The sequence below is a fragment of the Diceros bicornis genome, chromosome 4, assembly GCF_020826845.1.
Source record: "Diceros bicornis minor isolate mBicDic1 chromosome 4, mDicBic1.mat.cur, whole genome shotgun sequence".
NCBI lineage: Eukaryota > Metazoa > Chordata > Mammalia > Perissodactyla > Rhinocerotidae > Diceros > Diceros bicornis.
In genome coordinates, this window is record NC_080743.1 from 99523336 (window position 1) to 99542112 (window position 18777).

The 18777-nt window shown below is 51.6% G+C and overlaps 1 protein-coding gene across 1 annotated transcript in view; it reads right to left on the reverse strand.

Annotated features, from left to right (window-relative positions):
• The window catches only part of RASSF5 (Ras association domain family member 5), a 67764-nt gene that overhangs the window by 33402 nt on the left and 15585 nt on the right, over window positions 1-18777 (reverse strand). Inside the window, exon 2 of the mRNA XM_058540186.1 lies at window positions 8140-8261. Within this exon, the coding sequence (XP_058396169.1) occupies window positions 8140-8261 (122 nt within the window). The remainder of the gene's footprint in view (window positions 1-8139; window positions 8262-18777) is intronic.

The window sequence follows — 18777 nt, forward strand, 5'->3', positions numbered from 1 at the left end:
GCTACAGTCAAGCATCCTTGTTACAGCCGCGCAGAATTTGACTCACATTCCCAGCAGCCTGCCCTCTTGTGGTTTGGCTCCTGCTGTTTTCTCTGCCCACCAAATCCTCCTCCTGTGTCCTCCCCACTTCCTGACACATATTCAGCAATAACGACCACATCTCCCACACCTTCCTCACGCGTCTCAGAAGCAGCCTTTCCCAGATGTTGTCTCTGGCTTGAACCTTAAGAATGCCACCCTCCATCCCAAGAGTAGCATTTGACAGCAGTAAGCCGGCCGGCCATGCACAGCAGAGAGCTCAATGGTCCCTAGAGGATTTCCTGTTGTAAGAGGTAAGCGCTCACTGCACATCATTTAGGCTAGACACACAGGAGATTCACTTTCTCGGGGGTTCTAGCCCACACCACACTTCTCTCGCTTGGCTGCCAGGCTAACAGCTTTGATGGGGCCCTGACACTTACAAACACTGAAAGCGACTGAATTAGCCCAAACCAAGAGGCAGAGGCCCTGAAGGGCTCATGCTCCCCTCTGCCTGATTAGAAACGAGCTCCCGTGGGTTGGCCTGAGCTAGTCAGATAGGCCTTGGGGCGGCTCCTGTGAGAGGCAGCTGTCTGGTGGAGTTTTATCACTGACAGCTTTGGCCAACACTTCTGGCTTCTAGAGCATGGAGGGAAATCTGTGGAGGGTGGAGTCCCAGATGCAGCCAGAGTGGAGCAGAGCGGCTGGGGACTGGCTCCTTCCTGTGGCACATGTGGGTGGGCTGGCAACAATGAGATAAAATGGAATCATAAAATATATTCAATTAATCCAAAGGAAGGTAGGGAAAAAAATGGGAACAAAGAACAGATAGGCTAAATAGAAAACAAATAGCAAGATGATAGACTTAAAATCTAATTATATCAGTAATCACATTAAATGCAAATGATCTAAATAACCCAATTTACCCTTCAGGGCAGAGATTATTCAATCAGATTAAAAAAACACAAGATGCAACTATTTGTTGTCTACAAGAAATGACCTTTAAATATAAAGATACAAATAGCCTAAAAGTAAAAGGATGGAGGAAGAAATATCATGCTAATGGTAATCTAAAGAAAGCTGGAGTGGCTATTATTAATGCCAGACAAAGTAGATTTCAGAGGAAGGGATATTACTAGGGAAAAGAAGGTTATTTCATAATGATAAAGGGGTCAATTCATCAAGAGGACATAATAATCCTAAATGTGTATGCACTGAATAATGGAGTTTCAAAATACAGGAAGACAGAACCGTAAGGAGAAATAGGCTAATCCACCATTATAGTTAGAGATTTCAACACCCCTCTCTCAATAACTGATAAACAAGTATGCCTCAACAAACGTTAGCTACTTTTGATATCAATCACAGTTCCATTTGATAAACATTTATCAGAGAGGACCCAGGAACCCAAGTCCCCTGAGAGTGTGCAGGTCTCCATCAAGGCGTAGGCAGCTGGGGCGCTCGGTGGGGACAGATCCCGCCCCAGGCTCTCCCTTCTTGCTCCCGGGCTCCCCCGTGTGGTAGTTCTGGGTTCAGCACGTGGCTGTTGGGGTGAGGGCTGGGGAAGGACAGGGCACAGGCGCTTCCTCCTCTGAAAGGTCTGGAAAGGCAGAGCCTGGGGTAGGGAGACAGTGGCGCGACTGCGGGAGGGAGCACAGGGCCGGGAGCCAGGAAACTCTGCTCTCCTCGCCAGCTGAGTCACCCCTCCGCGGCTGCTGGGGCTGAGAGATGTGATTCCAGTGAGGGCCATGCTAAGGAATGACAGGGGGCCGGGGTGGGGGTGAGGCAGAAAGGCAGCAGAGACCTGTGGGGCTGGAATGCCAGCAGGCCGGGCCAAGCCACCCTGGAGATTTGGAAGCCGTCTGTCCCTTTGGGGAATGGGGACAGGTCTTGGTCTTTCCATCTATAGCGTGGAGCCATAACCTGGACCTCTGAGGAGGGGATAATCACAAGTCTTGTAGCAAAAAGTGCCCACCCAAACCACAGTCATCATGTCCTGGCTTTACATCCAGGACAGTCGCCCATCCTTCTGGTACTCTGGAGAGTTGGCAGAGCCACACCATGAAGGGTTTCATGTGTTAATCCGGATTCAGATTGATTTTGAGGCCACGGGAAGCCACTGAGGGTTTTCATCATGGAGTGATGTGATAAAAAGATCCAGTAAGGCCGTTGGAGGGACCAGAGACGGACCTGGAATCTTCCCTAGTGATCTTTACCCCTTCATCTGCACGAGCCTTCACACACATCTTCCCACTGGAGCCTCACAACCACCCTGAGTACTGTCCCATTTCTCAGAGGAGAACACTGAATTCCAGAGAAACGAGGAGGCTTGTCGTGGGTCATCTTCCAAGTTATGTTGTCTACACAATCTGGAGTAGAACCTAGCTCTTCTGTCACCCAGGCCAGGATTCTTTCTTTTCTTTAAGAAAATATTTATTGCCTTTTAGAAATATTACACTGGAAATATATGAAGCATCAGTTATTGAAACAGCACTGAAGCCAACAGCAAAAGTTGAAAGCTGTGTCCCTCTACCCCTTTCAACTCCCACTGCCACCCCTGGGTGAAAGCTCTTCCAACACTTTGCCAGGGGTCTTCCCGGCCCTCGCTCTGCATTTACACACACACGAAACGTGTGTGTACAAAATACAAATGGGCTCGTCCTGTATGTGCTGTGGGGTGACTTGTTTTCACTGCACGCTATCCCTGTCAGACGTACAGCTGCATCTCTGCACTGGAGGAGCACCCTGCTATTCCTGTGGACGGCCGGAATGTCCTTCCTAGCTCCCGGGAGCTCTCTGCACTGCTCACAGTGCCCCTGAGGTTCCCACTGGACCCAGTGCCCTGGGAGTCCAGGCACCAGATGACCCAGCAGAGTAGCCTCTGCAGGCACAGTCGCCACTGATGGCACCTGAGAGGATTTTAGAACAGTGCCTGGCTCAATATGTATGTGTGAAGGAATCTGAGGCAGTCCTTAGACACATTGTTTTTTAATTTTAGAGATTAAATATTAATTTAATGTGTGTCCAGGAAAAAATCCTAAGTACATCAAACAGTGATTCAAGGATTTTTTAATTTCCTTTAGCATAAGTTTATTTAAGTTTAATAAAATGAATCTATTTAAAGACATATTAAGTAAATACTAGCACAGGTGGAACACGGCTATGGCCAGAATCCCAAGTGTGGAAAGTGCCTGAGTGAGGTTTGGGAACAGCTGTGGGAGGAGCTAGACTCTGCCACGGGGGACCTGGGAGGCTGGTTTCTGAATGCTGCTCTCGTATCCTGGAGGGCCAGGAGGAGGGGGAAGGAATCGGGCCTGTGGGACATAAGAAGATTCGGTCCCTGGCTGTAAGTGATTTGAGTGGAAGGAAGAGTGCTTGTGTTTTTTTCTTATCATCTGTGCATTCCGTGTACCAAGAAAAGTGGCAACAAAGGCCAGAGGGACGGAGCTGCAGGATCCCCTGGGCCGTGGCGGGTTAGGATGGGAACTGGCAGCTGTGGGCGAGGACTTCCTCTCTTGGGTCTGCTTCCCCAAAGGCAGCCAAAGGACTGGGCCAAACCAGCAGAGGTCTCACTTTGTCATGAGGGCACTGGGAGCCCCAGAGGGGTTTTTCATCACAGGGGTGACATGATTAGAGCACCTGGAAGGCCACCTGTAATATAAAGTCTTTGGAGCATGCCCCCAAATAAAGGAAGGGCAGCTGTTTTGACAATTTATTGTGGTTTTCAGCCAACAGCAACGATGTTTCTCTAGGAAACAGGCTTCAACTGAAGGAGGGATCTGGGGTGGACCTGAAGGACATTTGCTTGGTCAGCAATGGGTGCCCAAGGGAGAAGTCAGGCATCCCAGGCCTCAGAGACTCCGAGGAGAGACTCCAACGCCACTGGCTCTGTAGTTGACAAAAACACAGCAGCTACCAGCCGCCCTTCCTCTGTTTCTCCCCCTGAGAGAGACACACAACCCACACGGCCTTGTGTGCGCACAGCTGCAGGCTCCGAGCCCATCCCACCCCTCACGCACCTAGCTCCTCTTCCTCCCTCCCCTCCTCCCTCTGGCATGGCAGAGAGGGGATTACTGCTTTTCAAAGGTTGAGGCCAAATACTTATCTACAGGATGATCTCAACCATGTTTTGAAAAGTGTATGAATGTACAGAAAGTAAACAGAAAAATGTTAACTAACAGTGGTTCTCTCTAGATGGAGGAAAATCCATGATTTTCTTTTCCTTAAAGAGCAGAGAGGAGAAACACCACCAAGCTGAGACCTCGAGTGGCCATGTGCCCCTAAACTGGCTAAGCTCAGACCAGGTCCCAGGCGCAGTAAACCCCCAGGAAGATGGCACTGGCACCTTAGGTTAGCTCAGGCCAGGAGACGACGTCAAGGTGAAAGAATGCTCCATCCTGGTATTCAACAGAAAATCAAGCCAAGGCGGAAATCGGCACAAACAAGCCTTTTAGAGCAGGTGAGTGGGCCTGGAGCGAGGCCCAGGCTTTATTGACAGAAGGCTAGGTCCTGCCCCGTTGTGCTGAAGCATGCACTCAGGCCTGTCCAAGGCAAACACAGAGCCCGACCCAGCCGGCCAGAGCGGACCCCACTCCAGGCTCTTTGCCGGATGGGGGCTGCTCAGCACCACGCGGGACTCTTGGCTCCTTCCGTGTGGTTCTGTGTGGCTCGTTCTATGTTGCCGTAGTGGTTCTGCTCGAGACACAGCCCTGATTTAGCCTGCCAGAGGGTTCCGGGGTCGACTCCTCTCCCCAACAGAACGAAGGACTCTGCTTCCAAATGCTCAGACCTGGAAGCACCTGTTGACGTTCTGAGGATGAGACAATGTATCCAGCAAACCCCAGGCCCTGCTCCGGGCCTTCTGTCCACCACCCTCAGGAGCTGACTACACTGCTCTAGGGCGGGGTTTCTCAACCGTGGCCCTGTTGACAGTTTGGGTCAGATGATTCTTTGTTGTGGGGGCCTTTCCTGTGCAACGTAGGATGTGCAGTAGCGTCCCTGGCCTCTGCCCGCTAGGTGCCAGTAGCATGTCCCCATTTGTGACAACCAAAAATGTCTCCAGAAACTACCAGATGTTTCTGGGGCGCGGGGGGGGGGGGGTGCGGTATGGGTAAAATCATTCTCTTCTGAGACCCGCTATTCTAGAGGAAGGAATCGAGAGAGACCCAAAGAGGAGATCCAGGGAGTAGTCGGGGGACAGGGCTTCCAGATGGAAGATGGGGAGAGTCGAGGGGAACAGAAAGAAGAGAGAGGTGGAAGCTCCCAAATGGGAAAGAAAATTGGGAAAAGGAAGAGTTGTTTAAATAAGAGTTTTAGGAAATGTTGCTATACGGTGCACTATGTAACCTCCCTCCTCCATCCTCTAAGACAACCTTCAGCAAAACTCTGCATCACTCACCAGGGCTTCAGGGTCAGATCTCTCTTCCCTCCTTCCACCCCCACCTGGATGGGACAAGGCCCTCCCAAGAGGCCTGGTTTCATTCAGGCTACACTATCAACAGTTACTGTCCCAAAGTGTGTGGAGGATGTACAGAATTTTAAAATATATATTTTAGGACCAATTCAATATCATTCTTATAAAACATACATCAAATTTGCTTTCTAGAATGCTTTCCCAGTGGGAGAGGAGGCATGGGGGACAGCAGGGAGGATCAGGCGACTGAACATCGTTGATCGTGTGCATCATGGCCAGAAAAAGCATGAGGATGGCTAGTCTGGGGACTCAGGATGGGACCCAGAGTCCCCAGGTCCACCTGTATTCGCCTCAGGAAAATAAACATTCATTCAGCACCTGTATTGTCTCTCATGGCACTCTGGGCTTTTCCCTCGTATACATGGGGTTTATTTGTTTGAAGTCTTGTACGCTTGCTAACTGCAAGCACAGGAAGGGCAGGGGCCCTGTCTGCTCCCTTCATCACTACGTCCCTGGCATTCCTGGACCTGGCACGTGGTCAACATTCAAAACATATTTGTTAAATGAATGAATGGATGATGTCCTAGGACACTCCTTACTTCCTTGACCAGCAACCTTCAACTTACACATTAAGGCTCAGATCAAATGTCACCTCCTCTGGGAAGTCTCCCCTGATTTCTCCCAACAGAAACAATGGCACTGGGTACTCAAAACACTTGATTCATACTTTTATTGCAATATGCATCACAGTATATATTATTTGGTTGTATTCTGCCTCCCCTGCCAGAATGCAAGCTCTCTGAAGACAAGAACTACGATGTATCATTTATTATCCCCACTCTCACCAGTGCCTGGCACATAGTAGATACTGACTAAATGCTTGTTCAATGCAACAATCAAAAAAATGCTCTCCTGTCTCCCTCCTGAATTCTATACATCAAAATTTATGTCACCAGAGGCCTACTAGCACCAGTTCAACTGACCCCATCTTACTAAGGGTTGTTTTTCAGGATCTGAGAGTTCCCCCACCTTGGCTAGTTCAGGCTGGTTGAGACCATGAACCTATCAACTGGGCCTGCATGAATGCCCAACAAGCGACCCTTTTGACGTCAAAGGGCTAAAAACTCCACCCTCAGATCATGCTAACACCACCATTTTGTGAACATGCATCCTATGAAGAGGCATGAAGCTTGACTACATTTGTGCAGATCATCAATTACCTCACCTCTCCTCTCCTCCAATCATCTATCCCCACACTTCAGATGACACTTCATCCCACAAATTTTGCCCCAAGCCCTGGATTGGAGAGACAGATCTGAGAGCTTATGCCTCCTGTCTCCTTGCAGATCAATCTAGCAATAAAGCTGTTTTCTTTCTCAAAAGCTGACGCCATAATAATGGGCTTCTTTCATGAGCATCAGATAGGAGAACCCCAATTCTGTGGGGTAACATTTAGATACCTCCTGGTTCAAGGGCCTTGGCAGAACCCAGGGCCAAGAGCTGCTCAGGGCATCGACTTCCTGGTCCTTTAACACAGGAAGAGAACATTGGCCCCGCCCTCTGAAGTTGATCTGGCCTGGGTAGCTGACTGGCAGGCAGGATGCTGTGCTTGAGAAGTCTCAGCCCCAACATCCCCACTGCCCCAGGGCTATGAGGCCTCAAGGATCTCCGGAGGCTTCTCTGGGACCCCTGCCTCACCCATACCCACACCTCTGGCTCAGAGCCCCAGGCCAAAGCAGGCGCTATGCTTGGCGACTTCTCAGCTACAGACTTCTCCGTGTCACCGTTTCTGTGCCGTCCCCCTAGTCCTTTGGAAAGGGTGTGTGCTACTGTGACTTATAATAAAAAATATATATTTGGTCTTTGTCCCCATTTCTGGCACAGAGCTCCCAAAACCCTTGGAATTTCCTAAGTGATGAGAGCAGCAAAGATGTCTCTTGTTACATTAATGAGGTGACTTTTGGACCCCACCTAAGGATGGAGGCTGGTTGCCAGGAGAACCAACCATGTGATTAGAGGGTTGAAACTTTCAGTCCCACCCCCTGACCTCCAGGGAGGGGAGAGGGGCTGGAGGTTGAGTCAATCGCCAATGGCTAATGATTTAATCAATCCTGCCTATGTACCAAAGCCTCCAGCAAAACCCAAAAGGACAGGGTTCAGAAAGCTTCTGGAAAGGGCATGGGAGCTCCAGGCCCCTTCCCACATACCTTGCCCTCTGCAGCTCTTCTATCTGGTTGTTCCTGAGTTATGTCCTTTTATAATAAACCTGTAATCTAATAAGTAAAATGTTTCGCTGGGTTCTGTGAGCCAGTCTAGCAAATTAATTGGACCCAAGAAGGGAGTTGTGGGAATCTCCGATCTGTAGTCCGTCGGTCAGAAGCACAGGTAACAACCTGGACTTGCGGCTGGCATCTGAAGTGGGGGGTGGGGGACAGACAGTGTCAGAGTTGAGCTGAATTGTAGGACACCCGGCTGGTGTCAGAGAACTACTTTGGTGGTCTGGGAAAACCACACACACACATCAGAATTGGGTGCAGAATCGGAGTGTGCATCTGTAGACCCCATCTGGCCAGACGGAGACCCCAACATCCAGCATACGAGGAACACTCACGCCACCTCCTGCTCACCAGAGCTCCTGGGAGAGAGCGTGGAGCCCAGGGCACCTGCAGAGGCTGTTCCCAGCCTGGTCCTCGAGCTTTGCTGCCTACCTGCCTGAAGTTCGGAGTGAGGGTGCTCTCTGGCGAGGGTCTGTCCTGGGATGGGCCTTCCTTCCGACTGCAGTCCAGCTGGATGAGGTTGCGGCACTCCGGGTGGCAGGTGAATTTACAGTCTGGAGGGAAAGAACCGCAGGGGGATTAGGGCCAGGCAGGATTCCCAGAGAAATACCCTGGAGATTGTGTTCAGCTCCTGGAGGGAAGAGCAGGCAGCAGAGAAGGAGAGGATGGGAGAACACGGTGAGGACGACGCCCTGCTCTCCGTGCTACCACGAATGGTGAAAGTTACCCAATGCTTTACAGACTGTTTCACCTCCATTATTTTGTGTGACCCTGCAATCATCATTATTGCCACTTTACAGACAGGAAATTGGGGCCTAGGGACTTTAGTGACTTTCTCAAGGTCAGATCATCTGGCTTCAGACTGGTCCTCTTTCTACTAATTTACATTAATCACCAGGGGCCATGGACCCCGGGGGAAGGACTTAGCGTTTCTTCACTGGTCTGTAACATGTAAACAGTAGCTGCCCTGCCTGGTCAGAGGATGCTTATAGTTATAGGGGAGAACAGGTCTTGACAAATTGAAAATGCCTCCGGAGACAAAGGCATTATTATCAAAGAAGGGCTGCTCCCTGTCTCTGACCCTGCCCCATCTGGAAATGTGGGAGTGGCTTCTCTAACCCAGCTGGAATAGCCTATAGACAACATCCCAAATCAGGTGCTTCCGGTGGAAAGCACGTGTTTCAGAGACAACGTTCACGTCTGTGGAAGCAGAACTTAATGACTGGAGTTGAAAAGAGCCTTGGAGACTACCTTAGAGACGGGGAAACTGAGGCCCACAGAGGTAAAGCGAGGTGTCCAACGACACACAGCTCAGTGGCAGAGCCAAGGCTGCCAATAGGAAGCTCATCTTCCTCAAGGGCTCTCTCCGGAACCTCCTTGGCAGAAGGGAGGTGAAGCTGCAGGGGGCAGGAGGCAGCGAGGCTCGGCCAGGCACGTGTGTATGTGGGATAGGAGTGAAGAAAATGTTGGCAGCAAAAGGAATCCACACAAGTCCATCAGCAGGCAAAATGCTCAGATGTGGGGGTGTGGTGCTGAGATCATCCGTGCTGGAGGGGCCACAGCTCAGCCAGAAGGCCTAGTAGGGCAGGGTGCACGAGTCTCTCCTGAGAAGGCTGTCTTTCTGATTGTGACGCCAGGTGCCTGGGACAGCTGCGGGGGCGGGGCTTGTGGCAAGGAACACAGCCTGGACTTGTTTAGATAACCTGGGGACTAGGGGACAACGTCTCGCTGATAGGGCTCAGGCTCCCGACACTCTTTTCCTTGCTTTTAACACGCTCCAAAAATTCAGCACATTTGGACTCTCTTTAAAGCTGCCATAGCACATCCTATCTTGGGGTGGGGTTGGGGGGTGGGTCGCCTCTTCTCCCCACTCTTTTGGGGAGTTGTGGACTGAGACCGCCACTCTCCCAGCTGCCCCCTTCTCTTACACTTCCAAAGATGAGCACCTGGGCCACATCCTTGTACAAGTTCTTCCACGAACGTCTGCAGAGGAGCACCCTGACAAATGTGGGGACACCCAGAGATTCCAGAAACCTGCAATCTTCTCACTCAGGAGCTCCAACCACTTTCTGGGATGGCCTTTAGAAGCTCTACTGCTCATCTCCCTCATGCCTGAAGGTGAGGCCCATCAACATCCCCTCCTTCAGATCCCACCCTTGTCCAGGCATTCCTGCTCTCCTCCACAGAAACCCGTCCTCTCACTTCGAGGTGGAACGGGTGAAGCCCTCTCTCAGGTACGCACCCTATACCTACAAGAGGCCGCATGCATTTCTGGGCCCCCCAGTGGGAGCTGTCTGCCTGCCACAAGGACAGCCCCATCCCTAGTGGGGTGAAGGGCACGTACAGGCCAAGCCTCCCCTGCCCACAGAGCCCAGAAACACCGGGGCCAGAGCCACACAGAGCAGCATTGTTCCAGGCTGCACTCCCGGGACACACCTGTACGGCCTCCGGCCACACGCTGAGCGGTGAGGAATGCTCCGCCAACACCAAGAAGTGGAAACCAGGAAGAGGAGGAAGGACTGGAAGCTCTCCCAACCCTATGGCGAGCGAGAGCTGCCACCAGCTCACCAACGGGCAAGTGTCGCGGGGAGGAGGCAGCTCCCCAGCCTCCTCTGTCAGCTCCGGGCACTGTTGACACAGCCACCGTGTCCATCTGAGCCTCTCAATTCCCCTCTCTCTCCGACACATACATACCCTGAAAGCAGCACCACAACCTCACACAGATTGTTTACCAGGCCTGATGCTGAGTTGGACGGGGCTAGGGAACAGAAGACTCCGAGAGGAGTGTTTCAGAATTTTATAAAAAGCACATCTGAGCACCAGTGACTTCGTTCCATCAGACCGTGTAATCACAGACTGTAGCAAAACCGCTGAAGCACATCTTGATACTTCCTGGTCCCTGGAAATGCCAGGCCCAGAGATTTTAGGCCAGCAGAGATGAAGTCAGAGCTCCATGCCCTTCTGCAAACACAGAAGCAAGCCCCCTGGGCTGCAGCCCATAGCCTACAGGCCTGATGTGCTCTGGGTGGGGACACCCATGAGATTCCCAAGGCAGGGCCGCGTTCCACTGGGACCCAGAGGTTACACTCTCACAGGCCATCATTTCCTCAAGGCAGCTCATCACGAGGTGCTGCTAAGCCAGCCCCTGCCCTGGGTGTTCCATCGTCCTCCACGGCCCTCAGCTGGTGCTCAATCTGCACAAGGAAAGAGAGAGGGACCTTGGGTGGCACAGGGCCACACAGGCCCCAGGAAGGGCTCAGCCCTTCCTGGACAGCCAGCACCATCATCTTTGGCAGCGGCTTCAATGTGTTGAGCATGGACTTCCCTATGCCCTGTGCTAGCCTGAGGGTGAGGCTGAATAAGACAGGACCCCGGAGGACCTCAGGCTCGCTGGGCAGACAGGAGACACACGTGAAAAGACAGCTGATGAGTGAGACGGCACAGAGCAGGGCACAGGTCGAGGAAGCCTGTCAGAGGACAGAGAAGGGAAGGGGAGTGAGGGAAGGCTGCGTGGCACAGGAGGCTCTGGGAGCTTAAGGAACGGATCAGACCCCCCAGGTAACTCATGTTCCCCCATCGCAGGGACCACGAGGAGGCAGGGAGCTCTGACACCACAGAATACACAGGACGAGGCTCTCCCCAACGAGGGGCGGCAACAGATGTGGGAGCAACATTCCCAGGTTCTGATCATAGTGTCTTAGGGAGAACTGACATCTCTGGACCTTAATATTGTCAGCCATACAATAGAATTCCCCCTTCCCCTCTACTCCCCTCCTTCCAGCTATAGGCCCTGTCCCCATTCCCAGGGATGTTCTGAGGAAAAGAAATGTGCTTCCAGGTTTGGGAAGAGGGACCTACGGAAACTGAAGGAGGAATGTAACCGTAAGGAGGAATGGTGGAGACGAAGCCCAAGAGGGGCCCTTCTCCAAGGAGGCAGCTGTGAGCCAGGAGGGAGGGAGGCTCCCAGGGCCCATCCTCAGCACCCACACCATATTAGTTTCCTAGGCCCGCAGAAACAAAGCACTGAACTGGGTGGCTTAAGACTGAAATTTACTGTCTCTCAGTTCTGGAGGCTAGAAGTCTGAAATCAAGGTGTCGGCAGGGCCGTGCTCCCCCTGAAACCTGCAGGGGAGAAGCCTTCCTCGCCTCTTGTGAGCTTCTGATGGTTTGCTGGCAATCTTGGGTGTTCCTTGGCTTGCAGCTATATAACTCCACCTATACATGGCCTTCTGCCTGTGTGCCTCTGTCTTCACATGGTCATCTTCTTATAGGGACACCAGTCATGTAGGATTAGGGCCCACCCTACTCCTTTATGACCCCTTCTTAACTACTAACATCTGCAGCTGCCCTATTTCCAAATAAGGTCATATTCTGAGGTACTGGGGGTGAGGATTTCAATGTATTTTTGGTGGTGGTGGTGGAAGGAAGACACAATTCAACCCACAGCACAGACCCCGGGCCATATAGGGAACCCAGAGACCTTAGGCCCAAACAGATAGGGGTTTCTCATGGACACCATCTCCAGAGACCAACTGCAGACTGGCAGAGGAAGGATGCCAGGACCACCTGCCTGCCTCCACCAGCCCTGCTCCTGGCCCGCTCAGCCCCTGAAGGTCACCACCAAAGCCACCATCTGGAACAAAGAGGTCAGGCCCAGAGGCCATGGCATCCTAAGCCCAGAGACGGCATTCCTTCTTCCACTTCAGCCCAGAGGAGGGGAACCCGGCAGACAGAACTACCTGTGCTAGGAGATTGTCTTTCCAAAATGCAGAAGCTACAAACCTCCCCTTAATCCCCAGCACTGCCAAAGTTAGTTTCTGCCCCACTCCAGTTGCCAAATGCACGCACGTGCGCACACGCACACACACACAGGCATACAATCTGCTGTGTAACTTTTCAGAACCAGAGGCATTCTGTTGATAAAGAGTCCTTAAGGCCCTTTCAGGGGCCTGCCCGGTGGCGTAACGGCTAAGTGCGTGCGCTCCCCTGCGGCAGCCCGGGGTTCGCAGGTTCCGATCCCAGGCGCGCACCGACGCACTGCTTGTCAATCCATGCTGTGGCAGTGTCCCATATAAAGTGGAGGAAGATGGGCACAGATGTTAGCCCACGGCCAGTCTTCCTTGGAGAAAAGAGGAGGATTGGCATCGGATGTTAGCTCAGGGCTAATCTTCCTCACAAAAAAAAAAAAAAGGCCCTTTCACCCCAGAGTTGTATGCAAGACCCCGAGACAATGTGGGGAACCCTCCACTTAACTCTCCCCTCCTCCAGCTGGAGCCAAGGTGCGGGGTGAGGGCAGGGCAGGCACCCAGCACACAGAGCCTGGTTTACAGCGAGCCCACAGGCCTCTCTGGGAGTCACCCCCAGGGCAGTGAATAGCACCTTCCCACCCTGCAGGACCAAAGCCACCTCTGAGGCCCGAGGGGAAGCATGACAGCCTCTGAACCCAGGAGCCCCACGCCATTCTCTGGGCACCCCAGGCCCCTGGGAGCAGGTCAACCTCAGAGCAAACCTTACCACCTCCTCCATTCAGGGACCTGGTCTGTACTGCGGTGAAATGGAAAGAGAATGGATTTTGAGGAAGGCGTGGCCTCCACTCACCGCTTGACCAGCTCCATGACCTTGTGTCAGTTATTGAACTTCTCTGAGCATTCATTTCCTCAACTGCAAAGTGGGAATCACAGCAGTTCACAGGCCTGCCATGAGCATTCAGTGGGGTGCTTGATGTAAAGCACTGCATAGAAGGCCTGGAACATGGAGGCCCCAGCTCACGTTCCATCCCCACCCTCTCCCACCACTACGCTGCCATGTGGACCCCTTCCCACCCCACGGAGCTCCTGGCGGGTAACCTATAGTCTCACCAACCTTCCCCTACCTAGTCATTTCCAACACAAGCACACAAATAGCTCTTAGTTTTTAAATAATTTTGTTCTTAGGCACTACAGAGAAATCTGAAAAACAAAAAAAAATGCATTGGAAAATTACAATGTTATAAAAATTTTTTAAAAGTGGGATTAAGGGTTGTCCTGGTCCTCCCTAACAAGTCACTGGGGGCAGTCCTCAGTCTTGGAGTCCCGGCCTTGCTGGGGGTCTCTCCACTCTAGCCCAGCTATGGCGGCTCAGAGACCGCCCAGAGAGCCGCCCATTGCCCTCTGCGCCCATTGTCCCAGGCTGGCCGGGGTCTGCTCCACCACCTGTAGCCCCACTGCACCATCACCCTGCAGCCTCCACCCTCTCTGCTCCCCCCCCAGGAACAGCTTCTCCACATGGCCCCAAGATGTCCCCTCGGACCTCAGACTCGCTAGATCCCTCGTGACCACCCTCCCAAACCCCCGCAGCTGCAGTTCCCAAAGCCCACGCCGGGGCTGGCCCAGCCCTTTGCTCCGGGGCTGCTGGGCTGCTCGGTATCTGAGATGCCCAGTCACTAGTAAGCATTCACGAGGGAGTGGGTATGAATTGGTTAAGCGAATGGAGGAAGGAATGGTGCTCTGCCTTTTGCTGAAGTGGAAACACCAGAGTGTGAGTGCTGATCTGCCCTGGGCTAGTTTCCTAACCCCTGTGTGCCTCAGTTTCTTCTCTGTTAAATGGAGATGATAGCAGTACCTGACTCATAGGGTTGCTAAGAGAATTAAATGAGATAACTATGTAAATAATAACAGAACACCTGATACAAACTAAGAAATCAACAAATATTAGCTGTTCTTATTAACTGGCTAAAATCCAGGTCAAATCCCACCAGTGGCCACAGCATCAGGCATCGTCATCCGGGAAGCCTGTCTCTGCACATGCCATGAGCGCCTACTGACCTTCCTCCAGACCTCCACTGAGTCCTGATACAAAAGGTCCTGATGCATCCTCAGACCCCCAGTGAACCCCGTCCCCAGGCTGGGCAAGGAGGCCCCAGATCTCAGCCCACTGCAGAGGTAAGGCACCAGGTGCACCTGGGGCCTGGTGAGGGGTAACCCTCCCCCATCTCAGACAGGCACTTCCGCCGGCCCCAGGACTTCTCTTCTCCCTGCCTTCCTACCCGCCCCCCTCCAATATTCGAACTTCTAAAGTCTTGCTCTAGTTTCAGAAAAGAAAATTGTTAACCAAAGTTGATAACTTCTAGTAGTAAAGAGGATGTGGGTACATGAGAAGGTTCTTGCCTTATTGGTGGTACCAATTTCCTGCAGGAATTTATCCTCAGTGTATATTTATCTGTATCTAAATATGTCCTCACTAAAATGTTCATCACATAGTTGTTTATGGCAACAAAATGCTAGAAATATCCCATATCCATCTACAGGGGACCAGTTACAGTTATGACACATTTTAAAATAAAATACTATTTAGACATTATATAAGATAATTTAGATTAATACTGGTTAACTTGGACAGATGTTCACAAGCATATCATTGAAAGAGAAAAAGGTTGTGTTTTATGGTCCTAATTATATAAAAACATACACACACTTATATATACATTACACACAGAGAGATATTTAGAAGGAATGTGACATGCTTCCTCTGAGTGATGGGATTTCAAGTGTTTTTGCTTTCTTTATAGTTTCTAAATTTTTATAATGAACATGTATTCTTTACTAAAGGAAAAAATATCACAAAAAAAGAATAAAGAAAAATCATGTACTCACATTGCCATGATAGCGGGCACCATTATTCACTACCTACAGTGTGCCAGACACTTTATATACACGATTTCACATAATCTAGTTATACTGTGCCTGTGTGATATGTATTTCTACCCCTATTTTTAAAAAATAGACTTTATTTTTTAGAGCAGTTTTAGGTTCACAGCAAAATCGAGCAGAAGTATACAGAGAGTCCACATATGCCCCCTGCCCCCACACATGCACAGCCTCCCCCATTACCAACATCCCCACCAGAGTGGTACATTTGTTACAACTGATGAACCTACATTGACACGTCATTATCACCCGAAGTGGATCATTTACATTAAGGTTCACTCTTGGTAGTGTACATTCTATGGGTTTAGACAAATGTATAATGACATGTAGCCACAATTACAGTATCATACAGGGTAGTTTCACTGCCCTAAAAGTTCTCTGTGCTCTACCTATTCAACCCTCCCTCCCCCCAACCCCTGGCAACTACTGATCTTTTTACCGTCTCCACAGTTTTGCCTTTTCCAGAATGTCATATAGTTGGAATCATACAGTATGTAGCCTTTTCAGATGGGCTTCTTTCACTGAGTAACATGAATTTAAGGTTCCTCCATGTCTTTTCATGGCTTGATAGCTCATTTCTTTTTAGCACTGAATAATATTCCATTGTCTGGATGTACCACAGTTTATTTACCCCTTCACCTACTGAATGACATCTTGGTTGCTCTCAAGTTTTGGCACTTATGAACAAAGCTGCAATAAACATCTGTGTGCAGGTTGTCACATGGATATAAGTTTCCAGCTCCTTTGGTCTAGTCCTGTTTTAGAGATGAGCAAACTAAGCCTTGGAGAGGTTAAGAGACTTGTTGAGAGCCTCACAGCTAGTGAGTGGCAGAATCGGGAGTGGAAATCCATCATATTTGGCTGCTTCTCAATAGCCCTGTTTTCTGGGAAACCATTCCTCAGAGCTACCTCCTCCACTTGGTGCTGGTCCCCCCTACCCTGCACTACTTGAGGCCAGGGATGGGCTTCATCGGGGATGGGGTTAGGGTGGCCCAAAGCCAGAAGAGAGCGCGGGTTGAAGGGATGTGGGCGAGGAGTGCTTTTTTCCCAGGCAACAGGGAGAAAGTCCCTCCCCAAGGCTGCCACCTCATCCTGGGAAGTGCCAGTTCACAGCTCCCGTCCCAGCTCAGCCAACCACTCAACTTGGGAGCTTCGAAGCCCAGCCGTACCGTCTGCCTGCTCTAGACTAGTTCTCCACCCACGGCCCCTTCGTCTCTGGACGCCACGAACTACTCGGGCAGCAGCCAGAGGTTCTTGCACTGAGCTCCCGGGGCAGCGTCCCCAGAGAGGCCAGCTCTTCAGCCAAAGTCAACCTCCACCAGTTGTGGGCTCTCACCGCCCCACTCAAAGAGGTGCACCCTCTGCACCTTTGCTCCCCATGACGGCACCACAGCAGGGCCGACTGTCTCATCATGTGGAGAGATAAGGACAGTGGGAGAGCAACCAGAATGGACACTGGGCTCCCAGTACAGCTGCCTCACAGAGGCCCCAAAGTGCACCCACTCGGCAGTTGAACATCAGAAACCCTCGACAGACCACGGGGTGCCCTGAAGCACACTGTTTAATGCGCGTGACAGAGGTCTTTGAGAACGGGGGCACTTAATAAGGAGCTGGGGAGTGGACAGAATCTGGCCTCACAGTCACACAGATCAGGGTTTGAACCCAAGCCCTGCTTCTGGTCAGGTCTGAGATGCCTGGACAATTTACTTAGCCTTAGTAAACTATGGAATCTAGTTAGCCTCGATCTCCTTGTCTGCAAAACGGAAGTAGTAATATCTTCCTTGCCAGCAGATTTGTTGCCAAAATTAGAGAGAATGTATGTCGAGCACCCAACAGTGCCTGTAAGAGTAGATGCTCCACAAATGGCAGCTGTCATTTTCCACACTACGGGACTGCTGGGTCTGGGTACCCAGCTTCCTGTTGACTCAGTGTGTGAGGCCAGCCAAAAAACCCTCCCAATTTTGGGGTCCTCTCCCAATGCATTAAGGTAAGAAGAATCATGCAACTTTCCTGCTGATCTAAGTGCCTCTGACCTGCTCCTGCCTCCCTCCAGCCCTGCCTTTGACGGGCCATGAGAGGAGTAAGGCAGGGACATGAGAGGATGGGTCACGATGGAGAGTGGGAAGGCAGAGAGACCGTGATTTGTGAAGCTTGGAGGTCTGTAGCAATTGCCAAAATCAACACGATTTATACATGTTTCATACACCTGGCTAAACTCCTAGTGAGGCTGGCAGCAAGGGAATGGAAACTCCCCACTCCTGGGGTCAGGCAGCCAGCTCAGGACATCTGCATCTTTATGTTTCCAGGAAGGAGCTGGAACCCCAGCCCTCTAGAGACCATATACTGTAGTTCCTTGTTTCAGAGGACAGGCCACCCCTGAGGGCACCCGCACCCCCTACTCCAGCCTGGAGGGCCTGGAGGCACACAACTGCTCCCTCCCACCGCACAACCCCAACTCCTGCACACACACACACACACACACACACACACCCCACAGAATGTGCCAGAAAGCAAGCCAGGAAGCCAACAGGAAGGGTCGATGTAGGGGTAGAGGAGCAACCTGGAAGCCAGGCCCATGTCTTAGGTGGGACATTGCCGCCCCTCCCGTGGACAGGCAGGGTGGGCAGCTGGACGCACTGGGGCTGTTGTCTCCGTGTGAAGAGCCAAGAGAGGATGCGCCTGAACACGCTCAAGTCAGGATCAGATGTTCAGTTCCCATGTAAAGTAGAGGGCTGGGCTGGGCAGGCTCTGTGGGAAGCAGGCTCCCCAGGTCAGACATGCTGAGGACGGAAAGAGCTCCAGGGGTGGGTGGTGCTGGGGAGCCTTGGTTGCACTGAGGACACAAGGCCTCCCCAAGATCCTAGTCCCCCCCCCTCCCAAAATGACTGTATCAGTTTTGCATGTGGCAGAGTCAGGTGGGGTTGGCATGAGTGACCCTTTTGTACTGAAGAGAAAAACAAAAGATTCTACTCAGAACAGGCAACAGTAGATATTAAAATTCTCCCGGGACCTTGGTCCCTGGGTCTAATGTATTGATCGTTTATTCCCCGAGCCTGGCTTCTCGTCATGTTTCCAGGCAGGCTGGACGTGTCCCCTGCACTCTCTTCCCAAACATACCTGGCCAGCCTGGCAGATGTTGGGCGCCCGGGCTAGCCTGCAGAGGCACAGTCCTGCCCCTCATAGGTGGGTGTGGGTGGGCGTGCCTCTCGGGCAGGCCCATTAATGATCTTTCTCCAACACAACCACACATCTGTAGGCTGAAAGCACCGACAAAAGAAAGGCGCTGTGGCCGGGTGTGCTGGCTGGGGGTGTCTGGGGAGGGGCAGGTGGAGGGAGGGAGGGCAGGACAGTTCACAGCAAGTTCAGACGATGATGATGCAGGAAG